The sequence below is a fragment of the Nannospalax galili genome, unplaced genomic scaffold (genome assembly GCF_000622305.1).
Source record: "Nannospalax galili isolate Female #2095 unplaced genomic scaffold, S.galili_v1.0 scaffold1104, whole genome shotgun sequence".
NCBI lineage: Eukaryota > Metazoa > Chordata > Mammalia > Rodentia > Spalacidae > Nannospalax > Nannospalax galili.
In genome coordinates, this window is record NW_008350769.1 from 499,894 (window position 1) to 525,220 (window position 25,327).

A 25,327-nucleotide genomic window follows, 5' to 3' on the forward strand; every position below is an offset into this window, starting at 1 on the left:
GCTGACCTCACACATTCCTACTAGATGCACAAAGGAAATCACAGGCCTCTGTATCTCTCTTATCATTCCTACCACCACTGCCTATACATGTGGAAACTGAGGCTCAAAATCATGTTGCTCATTATCACAGTGAAAGTTGTAAATATATTTGATATCCAGTGCGTCTGTATCCAGACCTGGTACCAACACCAGGTATAGAGAGACAGAAATCTGGTTCCTGATCTAAGACACCCTCAGTCCTAAAATAAAACTAGCTATAGATAAAGACCACAAATTCAATCAGTCAGTGGTCCTTGAGTCCCTCTTAAGGCCAAATTATTTGCAGTCTGTGACTAATGTGCTAGAAGCATGTGCAAATCCCCTACTAAGTCATCCTGGTTACTTTCCTCCATATCCTCACCCTTCTGAGTCACACTTCCAAAGGTTTGCTGAGGCCCATGTTAGCATATTAGCATACACTTTATTTTTGCAGACAACTGTGGGTTCCAAGATGCTTTACAAATTACAGCCTGGCAGATGGGCAGAGTAGTTCCTCTTGCCAATGGAACGTGGCAGCTGCCAGCTGGTGTTGGATAAATTGGTACCACCACTTCAAAGGGTCTAATGGTAGAATTATTTCCAGGTCACATATGGAGGAGCTGAGAACAAATGCTCCTCGATAAAGTTTTTCTAGAAGCACGAAAGGCAATCAGTAAAAAATATTTCCAACTTGATAATGCAGATGCTGTTCCAAATTGGTTTCAGATAGGCCATTTACAGCCATGAAAACAAGATAAGCTAAGAAAAACATAAAGGGGGCAGAAGAGATGGCTTAGCAGTTAAGAGCACTGGCTGTTCTTGCAGAGGAGCCAGGTTCAGTTCCCAGGACTCATGCAGTGGCTAACAACCAACTGTTAACTCCAGTTCCAGGAATCCAACGCCCTCTTCTGGCCTCTGTGGGGATTGCTGGCACACGGTACATTTATATACACTTAGGCAAAAAACACTCATATATAAAAAATGATAATGAAGGAAATATAACAAAAAAAAGTTTTTAAAGACAAGCACAAAGGAAGTTGGTGATGAGAAGAGAACAGCAAGAGTTGTTCTGGCTGTAGACTTCACTGGTCACCTAACCGCAGAATCTTACTGCAGAAGGGCAGTCACATCCCAGCTATGACTCTGCTTCTGTTGTTGTGGGTGCCCAGGTCTCTGTCTCCATAGCACTCTCTTCTTGCATTAGTAGAGGGTATGAAGACCATACTGCAGAGCCACAGCCCGTGTACTCCTTTCATAGAACTAAGTACTACCAGAGGGCTGAAAATCGAACTCCTTGATTTCCAATGCTCCCCCACAACATACCATGAGAACTCAGCAAGAGTTCAGGACCCAGCTAGGAATCCTTTTAAAATTATTTACTTATTGTTATTTTATGTGTATGAGCGTTCTGTCTCCATGTATGTAAGTGCACTATGTGCATGCAATGCCTGCAGAAGCCAGAAGAGGGCACTGGATCCCCTAGAACAGAAGTTAAAAATAGTTGTTAGCTGCCATGTGTATGCTGGGAGCTGAACCCAGGTCCTCTGCAAGAGCAGCAAGTACTTTTAACCACTGAGCCATCTCTTCAGTCCCCCAAGTTAAGAATCTTCAATCATACTACCTCTCTACCCCCTTCCTACCTCCAAATCCCCAGGGTGAGTCACTGAACATTGGTGGTAGGTGCTTTGACTTCAAATTCTACAATAGATACCAATGAGATTGTAACAAACTGAGCTACTGAGCAGGAATTCCTCAGTTAACCCATCTGTCTCTGTTTACTGAACAAATGTGCAGGGAGAGCTGGTGTTACTCACTGATATGGTCGATGGCTCCAGCACAGAACTTTCCATAGAACTTCTTGGCACCAAGGCCTCGCAGATCATGTATGGTGAAGGGCCAGAGATGCAAGACATTGTTGCGGGAGAAGGCGTCTCGCTTCTCAATAACAACCACCTTGGCTCCCAATAAGGACAAGTCGATGGCTGTGCGGAGACCACAGGGGCCAGCTCCAATGATGAGACACTGAAAAACACAGCTGCTGCTTTCAGGGCAAAGGTCGCACCTATCAAAACACACGTCTCATAAATATCGTTCCCGAGAGCTTCTGCTCCAGGGTCATACTCCAGGCCCAGGACACCTGCCTAGGTGACAGTAGAGCAATTACAATGGCTTGAAGGAAGAGCTCATGATTGCTGTGGACAAAGACTGAAGTATAGGAGATGTAACCTTATCATGTATCTACCTTGAACAGCCTAGGAAACCCATAGACCTACAAGACTTAAGTGGGTCTACATTGCAACAAATGATATGAAAATCACATCTCATTTTTCAACAACAAGGACCCTTTAGAAGGTTTTGGCTCGCTGTCCAAAGATAGAGATAATGAACTATATCCAAGCAATCAAATTCTGGGGTCAACCATTCAAATAACTCAGATGCCAAAAAGTTTTTTTCTTTGTTTTTTTTTTTTCTAACAATATATTTTATTTTTATCTATGTGTATATGTGTGTGTATGTGGGGGGGGGGGGGCCTGAGAGTGCAGTTCCTTATTTTATTTTTTTGTGGTTGTATTGGGTTGTGGAGGTGGGGGGGGGGGTGCCTGAAGAGGCTAAAGAGGGTGTCAGATCTCCTGGAGGTAGAGTTACAGGTGATTATGAATCACTCAGTGTGGGTGCTGGGAACTGATGGTTTTCTGCAAGAGCAGCAAGTGCTCTTAATCTCTGAGCCATCTCTGTAGCTCCTGAAAAGAGTTTTAAAATAATTTCTGGACTGAAAATTCAGGGAAATGCTCTTGAAAACCCACACTCAGGAGACATACCTGAGGAGAGACACTGACCATAGATAGCTTGCACTGTATGTACAAAAGGAAGACACACAGTGCTTTTGATTTGGCATTTCTTTTGTTTTATGTTTGTTGTTGTTTTCGACAGGGTCCCCCTGTAGCTCAGGCTGGCCTGAACTCACTTCACAGACCAGGGTGGTCTTGATCTCATAAAGGTCACCTGCATCTGCCTCCTGAGTAATGGGATTAAAGGTAAGTGTATGTCTTCACACCCAAATGTTTTATTTGTCTATTTATTTTGGTGGGGGTTGGGGTGTGAGGCTGGAACTCAAGGCCTCAGACATGTTAAGCAAGTACTCTATACCCTACACCTGAGCTACCCCCTTACCCTTTTTATTTTTAATTAAAGTCTAGAAGTCACTCATGAAAATCATGCCTTCAAATTTCTCCATGGGGTAAATCTCTAGGTATACTATAGGACAAGTTTAAGGTCATGAAAAGCCAAAATAACATAGCCTTGAAGTCACTGGAAACTTGTTTCCCTACTAACTTTTCCCAAACTTCTCACAGAGGTGTTCTTAAAAGGGCAAGGCAGGAAACACCCCTCTCCCTCTCACTTTCTCACACCTATCCCCACTCAGGTGAGTGCACATCTCAAGTCTCTGTTATGGTCTACCTATTTCATGGAAACTCTATTATTCTACATTGTAAAGAAAATAGAGGCCAGGTGTGATGGCACACACCTTTAATTCCAGCACTCTGGAGGCAGAGCAGGCAAATCTTTTTAAGATTAAGGCCAGCCTGGTCTACATAGCGGGGTCCAGGTCAGCTAGGGCTACAGGGACACCTTGTCTCAAAGAAAAAAAAAAAAAGGAAAACAATAGAAATACTTTGCTTTACAAGGTCCTTGTGTTACAAGGTCCTTGTTTGTGAATTAAAACAGACTTTTGGACTATGGATGGGAAGAAGCCTGACATTTGTGGCAAATCCTTACTAGATGCTGAGTGTGAAATGATGACTTTGGGAAGACGACATACTAAGAACCACAAAGCCATGGTCAGATAGGATGCTCACAGAGCCTACCTAAGTGACTCGAGTTCTCCTAACAGTGTGAGGCTCAGAGGAAAGCGTCAGCAAAATAAAAAGTTTCTATCTACCTGACCTCAGGGTGGTTCATTAATAGTGGAAACTCTGAATGGGTAATAAATACATACATGAAATAGCTCAGAACAAGGGTCTGGCACGTGATACTGTCAGATGAATACAGGTAACAAAGATTCAACAAAGTCTAAGCTTAACTCCTTCCTCTGGGCTGAGGCCTGGTTCTAATCAGTCCTCCCACTGGCACTAGGTGAAGTCCCCATGTCAGTGACCCCAGGGCCCGAAAACAGTTGAGCTTACCTTGGTGTTAATGCATGCTTTTCCCTTCTTGTAGTCTTTGTGACTGCCTCGTTTGTCCAATTTGGCCCAGAGGGCTTTGGCCTTCCAGTAGTTGAGCTTAGACTTGAGCTTGTGGTAGAAGGAGCGGTAGTCCTTAGGCTTCAATTCCAGGTGGTCACAGAGCTCTTGGAAGGCCCTGAGGGTTCCCTTGCAAGTAGTGGCCTGGACAAATCTGTCGAAGAGGATATGAGCTTGGTTTGTTGTCTCTTGCTTCCTCTCCTCCATGCTCCCCGACTCTTGGCACACCCCCACAGAGGGGGCAGTGGGATGGCTGCTGATCCAGCTGACACTGTCACCTTAACCTAACAGAAAAGAAGAAAGACAAAGAAATGGTCAGTATTTCCGGGTCTATGAGCATTTCCCAGGAGACACACTTTCTCAAAGAGCAGTGACACTTGTGTCATTGGCAAATGTGCACTGAAATACTCCAGGTACCATCCAGGGCATTAAGGAGCTTACAGCCTAGTGGACAAGATGGATTCAGAGACAACACTATAATGGGCTATTCTAAATGCCACTAGAGAGAGGCATAAGAAAAACCAAACCCAGAGAGGTGGGTCCCCACTGAGAATGAGCATCCTCGGGGAGACTGCCAAGGCTTTCAAGGAAAAGCTTTTCAGGGAAAAGGAGTAGGTCTGGACAGGGAAGTCAACTCAAATGCCCCATAAGGATCTCACACAGAGCAGTCAAGAATGGTTCTGTTTTCCAATGGAGGCCACTGGGAGACAACAGCATGGAAAAGATTAAAATCATAAGACTCATTTGTGAGGGTGGCTGGTGAGTGCATGTGTCCACCTGCCACTGTCTCTGAACTCACTAAATGGAGGCACTTAGCATGAATAACCACAAAGTTTAGCGAGTGGCTGGTGAGGGAGACCAGGTTTGGGAGCCATCAGCATACAGGAGTGGAAGCTATGCAAACAGATAAGGGTACATGAGGCCAGCCCATGAGCAGGAAGGGCTGGGAGCTCTGCATGAGACCTGAGAAGCCAACCTGTCAGAGGCCAGTGGGAAGCTAAGTCCTCTCTACAGACTACCACAAGAAACAGTGCACGGGGCTGCAGAGATGGCTCAGTGGTTAAGAGCACTGGCTACTCTTGCAGAGGACCCAGGTTCAATTCCCAGCAACCACATGGTGGCTAACAATTCTCCATAACTCCATGGAGTTCCAGGGACTCTGACACCCTCTCCTGGCCTCTGTGGGCATTTTGTGACATGGGGTGCACCTACCTACATGTAGGTAATATACACATAAAAATCACATAAAATCAAGATAATAAAGTTTTTTTTTTTTTTTTAAAGAAACAGTACAGAGAGGACTGAAGAAAGCCAAAGAGCTGTGTCAGAAAAAGCTAAGCAGTACAAAGTCCAGACGTACCAAAGTCACTTGGGATCTGGAAGACTCACAAAGCCCTCTACTGCATGTGGTATGTGCAGGGCAAGTTCATGGCCATCACATTTCCCCACATTCATATTTGACAGTGACAGTGAAGTTGTCCATACCGTGTACTTAACAGAAACAGCCAGTACCAGCCTCCCCATATGTGCAGATGCTTGACTGTGGAAGACAGCACCTTATGTATTCCTGCCCGCACCCTCCCTTGATCTGCTTTTTGTGCCCCAATTTATTAGACCTGCTATTCAGAGACAGCAGGGCAGTGCAGGGAGTGCCACCTGGCTTGGAGCCTGCACTGGCTGCATAACCCTGAAGAAGTTACTCTTCCTCAGAAGGCCTTGATGGTCTGTAAACTCTTCCCACTGTCAAGTTCTCTGAGTCTAATGCCGAGAAAATTCTGGTCCCAGCAGTTGTCCCTGAAGCTGTAGTCAGAACGGCCCACCACAGGCCATCACTGATTTGCCTCTGGTGAGACAAATGCAACTGGGCTGCAGCTCTGCTGTAAAAAGGCTTTATTCTGGGCTGACAAAATGGGAGGAGCTGGAATGTGTTGTACTTAGGGTGAGGGGCAAGGAGTAGCCCACTATTCAGTGAGTGGACCTAAGGCTGGTGGGGGCAACGGGTTGTCAGTGCTGATGGAATCAATTTTCTTTCAGAAACTCCCAACATCCCATAGCATGGATGACTCCAGGGGTAGGTGTGAAGCTATTTCTTTGGGCAAATCACTGAGCAACAGTTCTCCCTTAGTGAAGAGGTAACATTCTGTTTTTCTACATACCTCACTATGATACTATATGATTAACTCAAAGCATCTGAGGAGGTCTTGGGTTTTGTGAGAGGAAGTAGGAAGTTCAGGGACTGGCATTTTCCCTCCTGTTTCCCATGATGACAGGCATGAGATTTCAAGGAACTGAGAGTATAAGATGATGATTCTTACCATACACACTGGCTTGGCGTGTAATCTCAAAACTGTGGCTTATTCCACAGCCACACTGCTGATAAACACAGCTTGTCAACATCCAGGTAGTCAAGAGTCCAGGAAAAAAAAGGGACTTATCTAGGATTATAGCTTAGTGGTAGAGTACCTCCCTAACATGTGTGAAGCTCTGGACTCCATCTCCAGCATTACAAATAAATAAACAAATAAATGAAAGAAAGAAAGAAGCAAATGAAAAAATCCAGGAATTAATCAGCACTAACCCTGTCTCTCCTAAATAAAGGTTTATATTAGGCAGTATCAGCAAGCAAAATATTTTGAAGGTCATAAAAAGAGTCCATTCTTTTTCTTACAAGCCCAGACTTATCTTAGAAATAGTAGCCAGTCAAAAGACTGCTTGAAAGGGTTGAAAAATCCAGACTGTTTACAAAGAGGCAGAAGAAAGGGTGGCTGGAAACAAGGATCCTAGAGGGCCCCGCCCCTTCCCTCTAGGTGCGGGTATCTGTGTAAGTAATCCCTACCTGAATACTCACCTGGGTTCGCAGTCAACCTTAACTCTGCCAGAGTCAAATGCAGCATTTGGCAAACTTTGAACACACCTGGCCTGATTACCTTGTACCAAAGAAGAAATGGTTTTCCTTTGTTCTTGATCAGCAGCCATTGTCTGCTTCCTGTCAGATTCAAAGCACTCAGAACCTTGAGGTTCTTGCTGAATCCAACATATTCAAGATTCCACACCACATATTTCGAAAAGCCTTTCCCAGTCATAGCACTGCCTGGTGCTCACACTCTCCTTGAAGACCATCTTCAGCTCTGCTTTTTAAAGAGCCCTTCCCATTCTGAAGTAGAAACTCACTTCCCAAGAGCTGCTGACCACCACAGACCATTCCCAAATCTAATCTCACCATGGCCAAGCACTTTCATTAATAACCACCCTAGCCCCCTTCTGGGTGCAAATACTATTCAAATAAGCAGTCTCAGCCCAGTTCCTGGAGCGCCTCGGAGTGTCTGCTCTAGAGTGGCAGACAAGTATCAGGTGCCCTGGCTAAAGGACCATGACCTACGGGGCACTAATGACACCAGATAAAGAGAGGCAGGTTGGGTTCCTTTTCCTCTAACAATGTGACAGACACCCAGGGTAAGACAACACAAGACAGAGTCCCCTGGGCTGCTTCACTTTTCCTCCTTTGAGCTAGGTGAGCACAGCAGGAAGGCAGTCCGGAGTGCCCTGGCATTGTTCTGTGGCTGCCACACTGGCCAGAGCACTGGCCCAGCACTATGACTCACTGAGATCTGCCAGGGAGAATGAGAGAAGGCCTGTCCTGTCATGCTCCTGAAGGTCAAAGCTGCATCCTGATCTTCCAGATCTCCCCTCACCCACTGTGCCACTCATCCTGACATTCTGGGAAAAACCAACATTCATAATCACAGGAACTTAGAGACCAGGAAACCCGGCTGGAAAGTGCCAGAAATCCTGGGGATGGAAAAGCCAGGGTGTGGAAGAAAGAAGGCAAGGAAGTGAGGAGCCTGAGGAGGAAGAAACAGTGGGGCCAGGTTTCCCCAGCATCTGTTCTGCCAGCCGACTTTGAGCATCCTGCATGTTTTGTCTCGTGGCAGCTGACAGCTGACTCAGCCACATTCCTGGGCTGTGGAGGAGAGTGCTGGGGAGCCAGCAGCAGGGAAGAGCATGTGGGAGCAGGGCTGTGCTCTTATTCACAAGAGTAAAGGTTGCCTTGACTCACAGTTCTTAGGGAATACTTTATACCTGTTCTTAGAACAGGTGGGTGGGTGGCTGTTTGAGGGAAGGGTTAACAAAGAGAATTATCTTTAAAAATAGAAAAAGGTAAGAGAAACAGTAATATAAGAATAAAAATAAGAACCACACTTTGAGAATACAGGTACAGAGTGCAGTTTAATTTTCTCGTGCATCTATACCATTAACATGCCAGTGTGTATGCAAATCTCAACCTGAACAGCCATCTAGGAAACGCTCCCTTCCAGGCCCATTCACTGGGAGCTGACAGGCCCCAACAGATCCTGGAAGTAGGTATACAGGAATGTTGGCCTTGGGATGCTGTTAGAGGGAAACTCGGATTGAGAGGCTTTGTTTTGCCCCTGAAATAAGCATTGAAATCACCAAAATGTCTTGAGTTCTCACTTGCTCCTTCTGTAGGATGGGGGACTGGCTGTGAGGGGTGTAGATAGAGATATTGAGGCTATAGTCTCGGGGGTGACAAAGACCCCTGGGCTGGGATTTCTCATTGCCCGCAACTGCTTCTCAACTGTAAGGCTCACAGCTCTTAGATGAGGCTCTGGCTCTTAGGAAGCAAGCTCAAATACAACAGGCACATGGTATTCCCTGGGCTTTCTAATTTTCCCTCAAGTTGAAAAAAAGTAATTGTGGCAAAATACACATACTATAAAATCCTGGTCTTAACCGCCTTGCCAGACTGTTTGTTTCCATGTTGCCCAGGCTGGCCTCAAAGTCCTGGGTTCAAGCAATCCTCCTGCCTCAGCCTCCAGAGTGGCTGAGACTATAGGCACAAACTACCATGTCTGTCTCATTTTAACCACTTTTAAACATACAGTGTGCAACTATCAACACCATCCATGTCTATAGCTCACTAAAACTCTATGCCCATTAACCAGTAACTTCCCTTTTCCCTCTCCCCTCTAACCCCTGGCAATCACTCAGCTACATTCTGTCTCTTTAATTTTAACTATTCTGAAAGTCTCCTGTCTTTGGTGGTGGTTGTTCTAAGACAGGATCTTCTTGTCCCAGGCTGGCTTTGAGCTCCTGATCCTCCTGCTTCCAGCTCCCAAGTGCTGAGATTCCTGGCATAGCAGCATGCCTTTCTGTGACTGGCTTACTTAACTTGGTTTATCTGTGTGGTAGCATATTCCAGAATTTCCTTTTCAAGACTGAATATTTCATTTACGTAACTACAACACTTTCCTTATCTATTTGCCTATTGGTGGGCATCTGGTCTACTTCCATATTTTAGCTATTGTGAATAATACAGCCAAGAACAAGAGTATACAAATCTTCACCATCGGGGCTGGAGAGATGGCTCAGCGGTTAAGAACACTGGTTGTTCTTGAACTTTAAGGTAAGTCCTTATTACTGAGGTGGGCTGGAGAGATGGTTCAGTGGTTAAGAACAGTTTGTTCTTGCAGAAGACCCGGGTTTGAATCTCAGCACCCACATGGCAGCTAACAACTGTATGACTCTAGTTCCAGGGGATCCAATGGCCTCTTCTGTCCTCCATGGGCAGTGCATGACATGGGTGTACCTACCTACACGCAGGCAATACACTCATATACATAAAAATAATAAAAAACAAAAACAAAACAACAAATCTTCACCATCCTGCTTCTGGTTCTATCAGATACACGTTTCTAGAACTGAGGTTGCTGGATCAAAAGACAGCTGTTTTTAATTTTGTGAAGAGCCTCACGCTGTTTTCCACAGTGGTGCATGACATGGGTGTACCTACCTACACGCAGGCAATACACTCATATACATAAAAATAATAAAAAACAAAAACAAAACAACAAATCTTCACCATCCTGCTTCTGGTTCTATCAGATACACGTTTCTAGAACTGAGGTTGCTGGATCAAAAGACAGCTGTTTTTAATTTTGTGAAGAGCCTCACGCTGTTTTCCACAGTGGCGGTACCATCTTACATTCCCACCATCAGAACGCAAGCCCCCCTCCCACCTTCTCCATACACTACCAAACTCTCTACTATTTTATAGATGTATTTAGCGTTTTCATAGCGGCCATGCTAACAGACATAGGTGACATCTCCACGTGCTTTAGGTTTTCGTCTGTCCTATGACTGATGGTGTCCGGGATCTTTTCATGTATTTACTGGCCATCTGTATTTCTGCTTTTGAGAAATGGGTCTCTTAACTCATTCCTTAACTGAGTTGTTTTTGTCTATGTTATGTGTTAGGAGTTCCCTATATTCTAGATAGTAAGGCTTTATCCAATACATGATTTCTAACTATTTTTTCCCGTTACATGGGCTGCTTTTTACTTCAATAGTGTCTTTTTTGAAAAGAAATTTCCACGAAGTCCAACTTGCCTATTTTCTTATTTTGTTACCTGTGATGTTGGTGTTATGTGCAAGAAAATATTGCCAAGTCCAGTGTTGCGACATTTTCATCCTGTTTTCTAGGAGTTTTATAGCTTTAGGTTTTACATTTAAGTCTTTGATCATTTTGAACCATTTCAGTAAACGGTACTTGATAAAAGTCCAGCTTCATTCTTTCACATATGGATATCTAATTCTTCTTAGCCATGTTTACTGAAAAAACTGCTGTTTCCCCATTGGATGGTCATGGCTTCTTTGTTAAAAATCACTTGCCCATGTGAGGGTATATGGTTCTGGTTTCTCTATTCTTGTCTACTGATCTACATGTCTATCTTTACACCAGTTACCACACTATTTTGTTTAGTGTATCTTTTTTTCTCCTTCTTTGTGTATGTGGTGCCATGTGTGTACACATGCACATGTGGGTGCAGGTATATGTGCACAGGTACATAGAGGCGAAAGGGCCATACTGGGTGACTTCCTCTGTCACTTTCTAACTTATTTTATGAGAGAGGGTCTCTCATTGAACCTGGAGCTCTTCAATTTGGCAGAAATCTCCAGTGATCTGCCTGTGTCTGCCCTAATCCCTTCCAGTGCTGAGGTTATGTCCATGCACTGCTGCTGTGCCCAGCTTTTATGTTCTGGGGATCCGATCTCAGGTACACATACTTGCATGGTACTTTATAGACTAAGACATCTCCATAGCACCCCCACCCTTCTTTTTTGACAGAGTCTTTTAGCCCTGGCTAACCTCAAACTCACTATGTAACCAAGATTGGCCTTGAACTACCACTGATTTCCTGCCCCCATCACCCGATATTGGGATTACAGGTGTGTACCACTAGGCCTCACTTGATTACTATGTCTTTGTCATAAGTTTTGAAATTAGGAAGCATAAGTCCCCCAGGCTCATAGTTTTTTAAAAGAGGGATTTGGCTATCCAGGGTCCCTATAGATTTGATAAGAATTTTAGGATGCTTTAAAAAATTATTTATTATTTTTATGTGTATTCGTGTATTGCCTGCATGTAGGTAAGTGCACCCGTGTCGTGCAATGCCTGAAGAGATCAGAAGAGGCTGTTAGATCCCCTGGGACTGGAGTACAGACAGTTGTTAGCTGCCATGTGGGTGCTACGATTCAAACCCGGGTCTTCTGCAAGAACAACCAGTGTTCTTAATTGCTGAGCCATCTCTCCAGCCCCTAGGATAGTTTTTTAATTTCTGGAAGGAAAAAAACACCCTGTGATTTGGATAAGGATTGAATTGAATATGTAGATTATTTTGGATGATATTGATATCTTAAATCTCTCAACCCATGAACACAGGTTGTATTCTCACTTATTTATTTTTAATTCCTTTAATTATGCTTTTCAGTTTTCAGTGGGCCAGGTTTTTACTTCCCCGGTTGTTTCTCAAGTGCTTCATTCTTTCTGATACTACTGTACATGGAACTGCTTTTATACTTTTCTGATTATGCACTATAGTGTGTAGAAATGCAACTAATGTTTGTAGGGAGACTTTGCATCCTGTTATTTTCCTGAATTCCTTCATTACTTCCCAGGTGTTTTAAAAAATTTATTTATTTAATGGACTCTCTGGCGTTTCTTAAATGTAAGATTATATCATCTAGAGATCATTTCTCTTTTTCAAAGTGGAGCCTTTTCTTGCCATATTGGTCTGGCTACACTTCTGGTGTTTCCCTAAAGAGAAGTCATGAAAGTAGGCATCTCTGCCTTGCTCCTGATTTGACAGCAGAATCTTTGAGTCTTCACCACTGAGCATGGTGTTCACTGTGTCTAAACCACTGAGCATGGTGTTCATTGTGTGTTCACTACTAAGCATGATATTTATTGTGGGTTTTTTGTGTGCGGCTTTTATGAAATTGAGGGTTTCTATTCCTAGTTTGGTGTTTTCATGAAGAGCTATCAGATCCATACCTATTCTTGTTTCTATACATATTCCATCCCCAGAAGATCTTTTCTGACTTTCCATGCTGTTTAGCATCAAACTCAGATGCAGCAGGTTGGTGAAGAAACATGAAACTAGTCTTGTCCTACTGTGCCCCTCCCTACCTTTTTGTGTGTCCTTATCCACACAGCTGCAGTCTTCAATGGCACCTACCATTCTGCAAAGCCATTATTTAGATGTTTCTCTCTTCTACTAACTGCAAGCTGTTTCTGGGCCAGGACCTGTAGTCATAGCCTGATCTGTAACAGAAATGTGCTAAGTGTCTGTGGAGTTGGGGGCAGGGGAGAGAAGGGAGTCAAGCAGCCCCATTCTTGAAGGACTGGTCTTATAGAAAAGCACCTGTGTGAGCCTTCATGGTTAAGGAAGTGAACTGGAGACATTACAGAGATCGCTAACCCAAAGTGGATGTATCCAAGCGTCTAACAGTGACCTGGGAAGGTACCAACAAAAAAGGATGTAACACTGTATCATAAATCCTCCACAGTCTCAATCTGGGCTATGGACGGATCCTCCCTAGAGGTGCTCCACAAAAGCCTACATCACGTGACACGTGGGTTCTCTTCTTCTCTGCCAACAACCTATTTCTTCCTGAAAACCAGGAATACCTAAGAACTGAGAAATGAAGTCACAAACAGACTGACCTCTGCCTCATAGTTCTGTGGCCCAATCACCCCAAAGTGAAGCAAGCACCCCATAAACACAACCACTAATGCTGTCAATACCACCTAAAGTAACTCACAGAGACAAGCAATAAAGAAGAAGATGTTTCCTCATCTGTAAAATGAAAAGAATCAGAGTTTTGAAGAAACTGAGGTACTGAACGTAAAATGTTTATAGTGGGCCAGGCACACAGCAAGGCACAGTCAGTGAGGCACTGTGTTCATCCAGCAGTTCGTAAGTAAGTGTACTGGTTGCTTTTCTCAGGGCTGTGACCAAATACCTGACAGGAAGCAACTTAAGGAAGGGAAGGTTTATTTTGGCTCATGGTGCAGGGTGCAGGGACAGAGTTCATCATGGGGCAGGGACAGAGTTCATGGTGCAGGGACACTGTCCATCACGGTGCAAGGACACAGTCCATCATGGCAGAAAAGGCATGCAGCAGGAATAGGCTGCAGCCTCACATCTGGGAGGGTCAGATGAATTTTGGCATGTCTTTCCCTTCTTTCAGCCTCTGACTCAATCCAGGATATCAGCAATGGGTTGGTCCTGCCCACAGTCAGGGTCTTCTCACTTTGGTTAACCCTCTCTGGAAACACACTTAGAGACACACACCAAGGTGTGTCTCTTAGGTGATTCTAAATCCAGTCAAGCAGACAGGGAAGATTAACCATCACAACACCTCTCTGCCACAAAAGGTTATACTCAGTCTACACAAATGACTACCCTATCTAACAGAAAGATAGTGCAGTCTGGTGTTTGAAGGAAAGAAAAACACTTCATAACCATCTCTGTCGTTGTTCCACCCCTCCTCTCCCTCTTTGCCTCTTAGTTCCAGAAGCTATGATGATGGCACTGAGAGTTGGGGGGTAGGGGTTGAAAGACTGAGATCTGTGTAAGTTGCAACCACAATTTCATGTGGCAGACAGAAGGTCTCCCCAAGTAATCATAATATTGAGTGGTTACTCGATGTCTGATGCATACCTGTGTGCTTCATTGATGGAAGATGAGGTAAGATCTAACACCTTCATTTTTTTAAACTTCTCTTCGTGTATGTGTGTGTGTGGTACACATATGTATGTATGCATGTTTATAGGTGTGTGAACACATGAAGACCCAAGGTTGATGTCAGAAATTTTCTATCAGTCTTCTACCTTATTCTTTGAGGCAGGAGCTCTCAATCAAACCTAGAACTTGCTGATAAAGCTAGTCTCACTAGGCAGTTTGCTCCAAGAATCTCCCATATCTATCTGCCTTCTGAGGCTAGAATTACAGGTAAGCCGCCACTCCCACTCAGCATTTATGTGCGTTCTGAAGAGTATAGAACTCCAATATTCTGGCTTGCATGACAAGTGCTTTTACCACTGACCACCTCCCTAGTCCTATCTCCTTCATTTTGCTCTGGGAGAACTGCAGCTTCAAGAAGTTTAAAGATCCCAAAGCAAGAAGTAGTGCAAACATGTTTTGGATCAGAACCACCTACTGCACAGCCTATGTCCTTGGCCATTTTGAAAACCACCTGAGAAGGCAGTTTCAGCAATGAAAGCTGAGGATGTGTGCTCACTGCTCTCACTGCCTGAAAGCAGGAGCTTGAAAGCCAGGTAGCCTCCTTCTGTGAGAAGGCACATGCTTGGCTATCAGTGAATAAGCAGTTTCAAGCAAACTCTCCAAGGACATGCAATATAGGATTCTTTTCTTTTCTTCCTTTCTTTCTTTCTTTCTTTTTTTGTTTTTTTGAGACAGAATCTCCCTGTAGGTGAAGCTGGCTTGGATTCGCTATGGAGCCCAGGCTGGCCTTGAACTCAGAGATCCGCTGCTTCTGCCTCCTGAGTGCTGGGATTAAAGGCATGCACCACCAAGCCCGGCTATTATATATATAGGATTCTTTTCATCTCACAGTTTATCACTGCATCTGCCCCTTTGAAATGAAGCCCTTTCATTAGAAGGAAGCAAGAGCAGCCTAGTTTCCCAGGAACGCTTCCTCTTGGCTGCTCAAAGGCTAAGCAGCTAAAACAGTACTAACACAGGACCTACCTACCAGTCTGCATTCTTTAGCAGACTCCAGCAACCACCCCCACCCATCTACCCCACCCCCACCCCCAGCTCCATTGAGGGTAGGTAGGACAGGTGCACAGGCCAGAAAGACCAGCATCTTCTGGCCCTACTAACCTGAGGGTGTTGCTCTGATCAGCTCTGAGAAGTAAGGAAGGGGGCCTCTGACTGGGAGAAAGAGTCACTGAGCAGGTGGGAAACACAGCCAAAGGATAATTCCAACAACTGCTTTCCCATCTGTTCCACACTATGCACCCAGTTCTAGGCACACAGTAAGTGCTCCATGAAGCCCTGCGGATGATGGGCTGTCAAGTGGCTATACCTATGTAGGCTCAGAGGCTAGTGGCTGGCTGCCGGCAGCTGACCAGAAGACTTCAAGGACCACAGCTACACAGAGCATCCAGGCTCCAGCAATCCAGAGACACAAATACCTCATAGGGGCCACTGTAGAACTCTCAGAAAATGCTGTGACCCAGGGAGACACTGCCTTATGATAATTACCTCCCTCTCCCACAGCAAAGACTATACAATATGTTTTAGGATACAACTGGGATTAACCTGGCACAAATTCTGGGGGTTCTCGTGGTCTATCCTGCCCACTAAGACCATCATGGAGTCATGAGACATAACATGGTCAAGGCTGGAAAGCATGTGGGAGATATTCAGTTTAGTAGCCATCACAAGCTTGACTAAGACATGCAACAGCCCCAAGTGACAAGCAAGTCTATTGTATGAAGTTATCTTGCTATCATTGAGCATCTTGAAATGTTAATTTCTCTAGGAGTCCATGTTTATGTAGAAGACCATAGATATTCACTCCATAATGTAAAATTTACTTCTTCTTCTTCTTTTTTTTTAAGCTTAGGGTGTCGGATCCCCTGGAACTGGAGTTACAGATGGTTGTTAGCTGCTATGTGGGTGCTGGGAACTGAACCTGGGTCCTCTGCAAGAGCATCCAGTGCTCTTAACTGCTGAGCCACCTCTCCAGCCTCCTAAAATTTACTTCTTGAAGTTATTTATAAGACAATCAGTTACTCTTTCACATGACACTTTCCAAACGTTTGCTTTGTGACACTTTCCTTAGTTCCTTCAACCATGTAGCCTGTCTGTCCTGGTCTTGCATTTCCTCTTAGCATTCCTCTGGGCTTCTGTCACTAATCAGTGGGTATGCCCATAATGGAGGCACAATCATCTATAGGCTTACCTGAAGCTATGCTCTTCCTGAGCTGGCTCACACTGCCTCCTGCATCAATTCCTCTTGCCTGAATGGAACCACTTCCACCCGTATAAGCCCTCTTAGCTTTAAAATCCAGCCCCCCCATTCCTTCTAACAGCCTCTAGTCACATTACAGCGAAACTGAGAGCTGTCTGTGTTTACAGTCATAGTTTTCTCTTCTCCCATTATCTTCTGAACCTCCATCCCTACTAGAGCACAGAATACTTCACATTAAGTTCCTGATGACGTCTATACTATCAGATCCAACAGCCAAGTCTCAATCTTAGTTTTCTTCAACCTGTTGATGGTGATCAATATTTGCTAAACATGAAATTACAACTGAGAGGTCAGTGCTTATTCACTCACTTTAGAAGAGCAATCTATTACATGTGTGGAAAATAGTTATTTCGGAAACAGTGAGTACATTAACTTTGTCTGACATTTATGTAAATCTCTTAATGTCTAGTGAAAGACAACAGCTGGATTCTCGGATCTGCTGCTGCGCGCCATCTGTTACAACACCACAAATCAGCAGCATCTAGAAAACTCCACCGTGTACTCATCAGCAAACCAGAGTGGACAAAATAACACCACCTTAGTGTTACTTTGTGAAGAGTTTTGACCTCCTAGACCCCCTAGAAAGGCCTCAGGGAGCCCACTCACACCCTCACCCTTTCCTGCTGTGCAGCAGTCCTCTGGCCACCACAGAGGCCTTGTTACCCCACACAACACAGCCTGTTCTTTTGTCTAAAGATGTACTTTTCTGGGCTCTAGAAAAAATACAGCAGTTAACAGAGAAAAGAATCTCTGCCTCCCAGGGTGTGAACTTCTAATACAGCTGACATGCTATCCAAATGGCGTGCTCTCAGTGTAGACATCCTCACCACACTAGTTAAAGCTTCTTATCTTAGGCTGGGGATGTAGCTTAGCCAAGGAGCCTATGGGTAGTAAGTGTGAGGCCTGGGATCCCCCACCTCCTCCCAACAGATGGATCAGTGCACTATTTCCCTGGTGTTCTCCAAAGTACTTACCCCAACATGACTTATAAATGCTATTCATCTTCTGTCCTTCTGCCGCCCCAACCCCCAATGGAGACCTAGAAAAGCCGCTGGCCCACAGCAGTGCCCAGTAACCAGCACTTGAATAGACAAGCTTCTCCAGCCTGCCCAGATGGCTAGGGTCCAGGCAGAATCCTTGAGGTCATGAGGCAGGGGCTGTGCTAAGTGAGAACGAGGAAAGTGCAACTGAACTGGGAGGAACGACGAGAGCTGGGAATCCCATGAGGGGAACGGAAGGCTTCAGCCCAACAGGCTCCCCCACCTGGCTCAGATCCTGCTCCTGAGATTGAGAGGGGTCAGGGAGTGGTGAGAGACAGGAGAAAGAGCAGAGAGCAGGACAGGCGCCAGGACTCAAGGACGGCTCTGTTTCAACAGCAAAATCACCCCAGAATAACTATCCCTAGAAAAAGAACCTGGTTTCCAAAAAAGAATGGCGATATCAGTGTTGTGAAACACCAGACCACTTCTAAGAGATAAGTAAAATAATTCCAAATGTACGTATGTGTTTAAAAACTGCATCAGAAAACCATGGCACTGTCACCAGTCAGGGGTGTCTAGGCAGCATTTCTCCACTAAGAAGACAGAGGGTCAGAAGGGTAAGAAAATGAGACAGAAAGTGAACATCTGGAATGCCAGCTCCCAAAGTGGAATGGGCAGGGGACAAAAACCACCTGTCTACACTGGCAGTGAAGTCAAGAAGGGGCCACAGCCACATTATCTTAAGTCACAGATGAGGTCTAAATGCTACCCAGTGGTCCTTTCCAGGGCTCTTGGCTTCCCCTGCTCTGGCTCTAGGTCCTGGGTGGCCTGCTCTACCCCCACCCACATGACACTCCCCAATGACCTTGCCTCTCATGTGGAAGTACTGTGGGTCCTTCCCTTCAAGCCCCCATATCTGCCTTAGAAGACTCTCAAAAATGTCCAGTGCCATACCCTCTTGGTCTTCTGGAAATCTGGTCTCATCTGTACCACATTTTCCTCTTATTTTCTCCTATTAAGGACACACATATCATACAATCATCACCACCACCCATCTGCCACATGATCTAAATAAACCTCTTCTCACGCCAGCTTCCTTCCCACTCAGGTACCAACAACACTGGGGTTCTTCTCACTTTAAGCAGATGTGCACAGGTCCACAGAGCCCTCACCCTGCACCCCTGTGGGCCACTGGCCTCTCTTTCCACTACTGGGTTTCTTGAGAGACCAGACTACAAGGTCTGCTCTTGTCAACTGCCCCCCCCCCAATCCTTTTCTGTTCGTTTTGTCACTCCCTCTCTGATCTGGTTTCCATCTCCATCACTCCATCGAGGCTGACAGTGACTTTCTGAGAAAGACTCAGTCCTTATCTCCCTTGTGTCCTGTCTGTGACTTTTCCTGGAAACTCCCGCCCCTGCTCTGAGACCCCTGAGACCCGGGAATGCCTCCTGCTTCCCCTACACTTATCATCTGTGAGTCTTGGACAGCTCTAATTCTTTTATCTGCTGCCCTTCATAAAGCCAGATGACCTTGAGTTTCATCATTCTGACCTTGTTCCTGAGAACCACTGCTCTTAAATACTTTCATCTAGACACCCCATAGGCACCCGCACACGGAAGTCCCAAAGCAAACACTTCTATTCTCTCATATAGCCATATACATTTTCTTTCCTCATGGAGTCAAAGGTCACCTCACCCAGCTAGGTGGAAACAGGGAATCATCACAGTCTCTCTCTTTTCTTCACTCCTACAATCCAGTCTGCTAATGATTTCTAGGGCCTCTACTTCATAAAGTTCATCTCTCTATCCTCACGAAGGTAGAAATATCCAAGACTCCTAGTGTGGATTGCCACCACAACTCCTTAATCTTTTATAAATTTTTATTTATTTGTTTATTTATTTATTTTTGCCTTCTGTGTATGAGTGTTATGTCTGCATGTATGTTAAGTGCACCTGTGTCATGCAGTGTCTGTGGTGGCCAGAAGAGGGCTCCGAGACCCTGGAACTGGAGTTACGGATGGTTGCTAGCTGCCATGTGGGTGCTGGGATTCAAACCTTGGTCTTCTGCAAAGGCAGCCAGTGCTCTTAACTGCTGAGCCATCTTTCCAGCCCCACAACCCCTTACCCATATAGAGCATTCTTTCTTTCCACATCTTCATCTTCCCTTGATTTCAGGAAACATTTTGGATCCTGAGGAACGTTCAAAGCCCTATCAAGACCTAGCACCAGCCATTTTTCCAACACTTCCAAACATTCAGTTTTCACCAGTCATATTTTCTGGGATACACTTCACATCTGCTGGTTGTTCTCAGCCTAGTGTGCCCTCCTCCCTGTCTACTGGGGACCCCTGTTCACAGTTTAAGACTTCACTAAGACACGCCACCTACCACCTGCCAGGCAATCAGTCACATCTTAGTGCTCCCTTCTCCCAGTGGTGAATACCACACTCTTCAACACTCTCCATAGCTCTGAGCAGGGCCTCTGTGTCTGCCTGTGAGCAAGCATGTCTTTAGTAAGCAGGCAGAGGTAGGCCATGTTTATATTTGTTGTTAGTAGATAAGGTGGTGCAGAGCAGAGTAGTACCAGGAGACAGAGAAAAAGCAAAAGCAAGGCTTTCTGGGAGACAACGTCTAATGTCACAGAACTACGGAAAAAGGAGGAAAGACATTTGTATGATGATTAGTTTGCTATTAATTTGCTGATTTAGGGAGTGAGAGAATGACAGGAAGTGGACAAAGTTGAGTTCCTAGAGGCACCTCTGGATGCTCCTCAATTATGAAAAGGGTGATTGCATTCTAGTGACAGTCCAGGGTGGCATCTACTTTTTCATACATCAAGGCTCCCTCAGCCACTGGCGTTGAGGTCCTGAAGCTTCCAAGGGTGAGACAAGCTAAAGGGAGGCCTATGGAGATGCCCTCTGGGCTTCTTAGAGATGCAGAGGGTGAAGGAAGCATGAACAAATGATCTGGGAAGGTGGGCTGTGGTGAGAACAAAGCTGGCAGGGGCTGGCAGCTGGCGAGGGAGGTGCTCTGCTCCTCCTCAAGGTACCTGGGTAACTTTCTACCCATACTGAGCAAACTGAATCTACCCTAGTTCCATCTACAGCTAAGGCTAGGCCAGCTGCCTTCTGCACATTCACAGCCATACTTTTTTTGTGTCTTTTGTTGTTGGTGGTGTTTTTGAGACAGGGTCTCCCTGTAGTCCCAGCTGGCCTGGAACTCATATGTAGACCAGGCTGGCCTCGAACTCACAGAGATCCGCCTGCCTCTGCCTCCCAAGTGCTGGGATTAAAGGTGTGTGTGCCACCACATCCATTTTTTCTTTTTTTTTTTTTTCTCTTTTGAAAGAGGGTCTCCCTGTAGCCACAGTTGACCTGGAACTCACTATGTAGACCAGACTGGTCTTAATCTTACAGAGATCTACCTGCCTCTGCCTCCAGAATGCTGGGATTAAAGGTATGTGTCACCACCCCTGGCTAAGGCTATGCATTTTTTTTTTCCAGCTGTCTTCATGAAGACAAAGTCAGTTGTTCTTTCTAAAACAGAAGTCGCCTTAAAGGACTTACTCAAATTCAGCTCCATGACATTTAGTTTCCCTTCTCAATTAGATGAAAAGGATGGGGCCTGGGCACAATTTTATCAGTGAAACACAAGTTTGCTCTGGACCAAGTGCTTCTCAAGGCTAAGCCTATCCCATTCATCTCATTCTGTGGGGCTCCAGTACCACCATGCTTGCCCAGTGATACCTGGATCCTATACCAGGGCATGAGGCTCACCTGGTTGGAAATGCAACACTATGAGAAAGGAGTAACAAGCAGCCTTTTCTCTTGCACAACCCCCAAGCTCCACAGTGGCAGGGTCTCACAAGGGCATAGCCCACACCCTCTCCCTTCCTACCTGGGGTCCCACTTGAGGATGACCCCTCCTTACCCTCTCCAGGCCCACAGTGAAGTATGGCCCAAACTTCCATTCCTTTTTACTTAAAAACCAGTTGCCAAAAGTCAACTGCCATGAGCTCTTTGAGTTCTAAAATTCCAAGTGTTCTGGGCTCAAAGCCAGACACTTCCAAAGTTTTTCTACAGACTTACTTAACCTTCACTCGATTCACTGCCGACGGCATTAGCCAGCACAGAGCCAAAAGGGCCAACAGGTTACATTCCCTGTCTGCCCAGTCCTAAAATGCCAATGCTGATGGCCAGAGGCCCTGTGCCTCCTCAGGCATCATTCTCATTAGGGGCAATTTGGGGTGACAAGTAGTTCTTTACCCACCACCTGGTTTTCTAAAACCCTAACTTACTAATTAGCCTACTACCCAGTAGGACTACTGCTGGTTGATCTAGTGGTTCTAGGACACTCTGGCTTGCTGATGGACTAAAGTCTGAGAGTACCCAAGAGTTCCCAGGGGGTGTTAGGAAGTGTCACTTGCTGCTGTGACACTCTTGACTGCTGTAGCCTGGGCAAGTCTCACTTCAGTGAAGTCATCCTCACTCACAGGGAGGCAGCAAAGGATACTACCTGTCCTCTCAGGAGCTCCTGGATAGAATTTGCACCTGCACCAAGGACCATAGCTAGGAAGCCATGCCAGGTATGTGGTAGGCTGAACTGAGTGCACCTAACCCTTGGGCTCTGGTTAAAGTACAGATTTAACACACCCCCACCCCCCTTCAGAAATACTTCTCATGTAGAGGAAAGAGGGTGCATTCTGCTCAACATGGTATTTGTCTTACATACGAAAACTGAAAACTACAGATATAAGGACATTGTCAAAGGTAACTAAGTGATGCTGTGTTTCAGAAGACACCCACCAGAAGCCCCCAGAGGGTCAAGAAGTGTGGGGCCAGGAGTCCAGCAGTTATGACCATAGTCTGATGTGGGCTAGAAAGGGCAACCCATTAGAGACTCTGCCTGCCTCCCTCCTCAATCTAGGCCCCATCCTGGCGGCAAGCGTGACCCACCCAGCAAGTGACAAGAACATAGAGGTAACGGCGAAGGTGGACAAGAGCTTTGCCATTTCGGGAGCTGTGGCTCCTCAGAGAAAGTAAACAAACAGCAACCAAACACTGAAGCACACCTGTTCTAGTCTCTGCAATCCACCAGAACAGAGGTATTTGGGGTGACGCCAGGAAAAATATGTCATCTAGATAAGCAGTGGAAGGAGGACCAGGATACCAAGTGCATACAGACGGCTGCAATCAAGTGAGACTCTCTTACTCTCAGAAAGGTCTAACTGTGAGAGTTCAGTTTAACCAAATATCCTGCACACCTGTTACCTGGCAGGCAACTGAGCTTTGGTGAAAGGCAAGGGGCGGGGGATCCCTGGGGTCCAAATAAACTACAATCAGGTAATTGGCCTCAGGGTCCAGCAGCACCTGAGCACTCTGCTTTAAGCCCATGGCTAGAATCGACAGCAGGCACAGTTTATTTCTAGTTGACACTCTATCTGTCAAGTAGGCACCCTGGGTAAAGCTCTGATGTCAGAACCTCTGCGGGGAGAGGGTAAGACGCTGTAAGGCTCCAGCTGCCCCAGAGGAGCATCACTGGTAGGAGAGAGGGTGAGGCACCCAGGACACGACAGATGGTCTGCTGTTAAGATGGAACGTAGAATACCCCACACCATTTTACGGCCATTCTTAGTGAATATGCCAAGTTGTGTAACCGTCACCACAATCTAGTCTCAAGGCCATTTCCATCACCCTGGAGGGGACTTTGATAATTTCCAAATCTCAAGACAATGATCTTTTGGTGGGGACTAACTAGAAGGCTGAGAGCTGAGAAGAAAGTAGTCACAGTATCCATTTGTTGCTGTCAACTCAGTAACATGAAGGAAAGTTGGAGCAGGCAAAAGCAATAGGTCACAGCAGCCTCTGCACAGAGCGCACCCCACTGGGTGCTGCCAGGGGATCTGGAGACATATGTAATATTACATTTATCTATCATCTATTTTTACATTTATTCATTTTGTGTGTGTGTATTTGTGTGTTTGCGCATGTGCGCACGCATCTGCATGCACAACCATTACAGTGAGTATGTGGCGGTCAGAAGACAACTTGCAGGAGTCAGTTCTCTACCACCACGTGAGTTGTGGGAATGACTCAAGCCATTAGGCTTATCAGTAAGCTTCTTTAACCTGCTGAGTCATCTCACCAGCCTGATAAAATCTTTTAAAAAGTAACTACTGGTAAATATAGTGCTTCTCAAATGAAAAGAATCCCATTAGTCTGGGCCAGGTGTGGTGGCACATGCCTATGATCCTAATACTACCACTAGTAGAGACAGAACTATTAGGAGTTCAAGGACAGCTTGGGCTAGGTAGTGAGACCCTCCCTGAAAAACAGAAGAAAAAGAATCCCTTTGTCTGCTTATGCCTTCCAGCACCCCACCCCCAACAATGTCAATGTTGCCCAATCTCTCCACCACCAGAGACTCTGAGCCAGGGGTCCATATGCATGGCAGTCAGTGAAGGCCTGAAATAGATCATGTCCCTTCCTCTCGACAGCTGCAGACTTTCACAGGCACAAGATAGAGCAACAGGCTATGAATCCCAAACCCAGTCATTTGCTATATCACTGATCAAAGAAATGTAATGAAAGTTATGGAAAAACTGCTTTGCCCTTTAGCACAAGGCACAGGCATCTTAACTGATGGCACCCACGTGACTGCAGGGTCTTACAGATGAGACTGATCATGGCCCAAGCTCTCAATTTGTCTTCATGTGCAGCTGTAAACAAAAGGGAGGAAGGGACATCAAAAACTCAGACATGGCTAGCAGACCCAACATCAACATACAGCTGACTGCTTAGAAATGAGGATCTTGTCGCAATGCCCATATGCTTTCTGCTCTCCTGGAGGCCTGTGCCCTCCCATGTGCACTGCCTGGCCATGAAAAGGAGGAGACTCCACTGGAGACAACCTGGAAGCCACAGTGGCAGAGGACAGAAGATTCTGTAGCTGAACGCCCCACCCTGGGTTCTCTCCAGACAAGCGTGGGATTTCCCAGGTCACACTGGGGAACGGTGAGGTCTGTCCCAGACCTTCCTTTTCATTTCATCAACACTGTCACTGTAACTCTCTCTGAACATCTCCATCAGAACACATCAGGGCACCCCCAAAACAGGTACCTCAAACCTGGACTCTTCATCTCTTCCAAAAAAATTCCTTTCCAAGTTAAAACTCAGCCAGGCTAGGACTCCAGGTGCTGTCTCCCATTCCTCCTTCCTCAAATCTCTCCCAGCCCTCCTCTTTCTAGTCTCATTGCCTTGAACCACCTCATCTCCACCTCAACTCTTACAACAGGCTCTTCATCGTGTGTGGTTGCTTATTAAGAAAGATTTAACATAAGTTACCATTTTAACCATTTAAGTGTGCAAGAGGGGCAGGAAGTCATCGGCTCTACCACTATTTCCATTTCCTGAACTATTTTTATCTCCCCTCATCATCCCCAATAGAAATTGTTCCCATTAAACAATAACTTGCTATTCCTCTTACCTGTCTAGCACCCAGTAATCTCTATCCTGCTTTCTGTTTCCATGAATTTGACAGTTCTAGGTACCTCAGGGAAGTGGAATTAGATATTTGTCCTTTTATGTCTGGTTTATTTTGCTTGGGATTTTTTTTTTTTTTTTTTTTTTTTTTTTTCTTTCTTTTTTTTGGCTGAAACTTTTTTTACCCCCGCCCACAAAAACTCCTTGACACAAAATCTTTCTCTTTTTTTTTCACACACAACG

General features: G+C 45.5%; 1 protein-coding gene across 4 annotated transcripts in view; it reads right to left on the reverse strand.

Moving 5' to 3' along the window:
• Mical3 (microtubule associated monooxygenase, calponin and LIM domain containing 3) overlaps positions 1–25,327 on the reverse strand; it is a 203,394-nt gene that overhangs the window by 113,505 nt on the left and 64,562 nt on the right. For all 4 annotated transcript variants that reach the window (XM_008847918.3, XM_008847917.3, XM_029570834.1 and 1 more), the window contains exons 2-3: positions 4,203–4,543; positions 1,833–2,040 (exon numbers count right to left, since the gene is read on the reverse strand). In XM_008847918.3, the coding sequence (XP_008846140.1) occupies positions 1,833–2,040; positions 4,203–4,466 (472 nt within the window). In that variant the 5' untranslated portion in view covers positions 4,467–4,543. The remainder of the gene's footprint in view (positions 1–1,832; positions 2,041–4,202; positions 4,544–25,327) is intronic.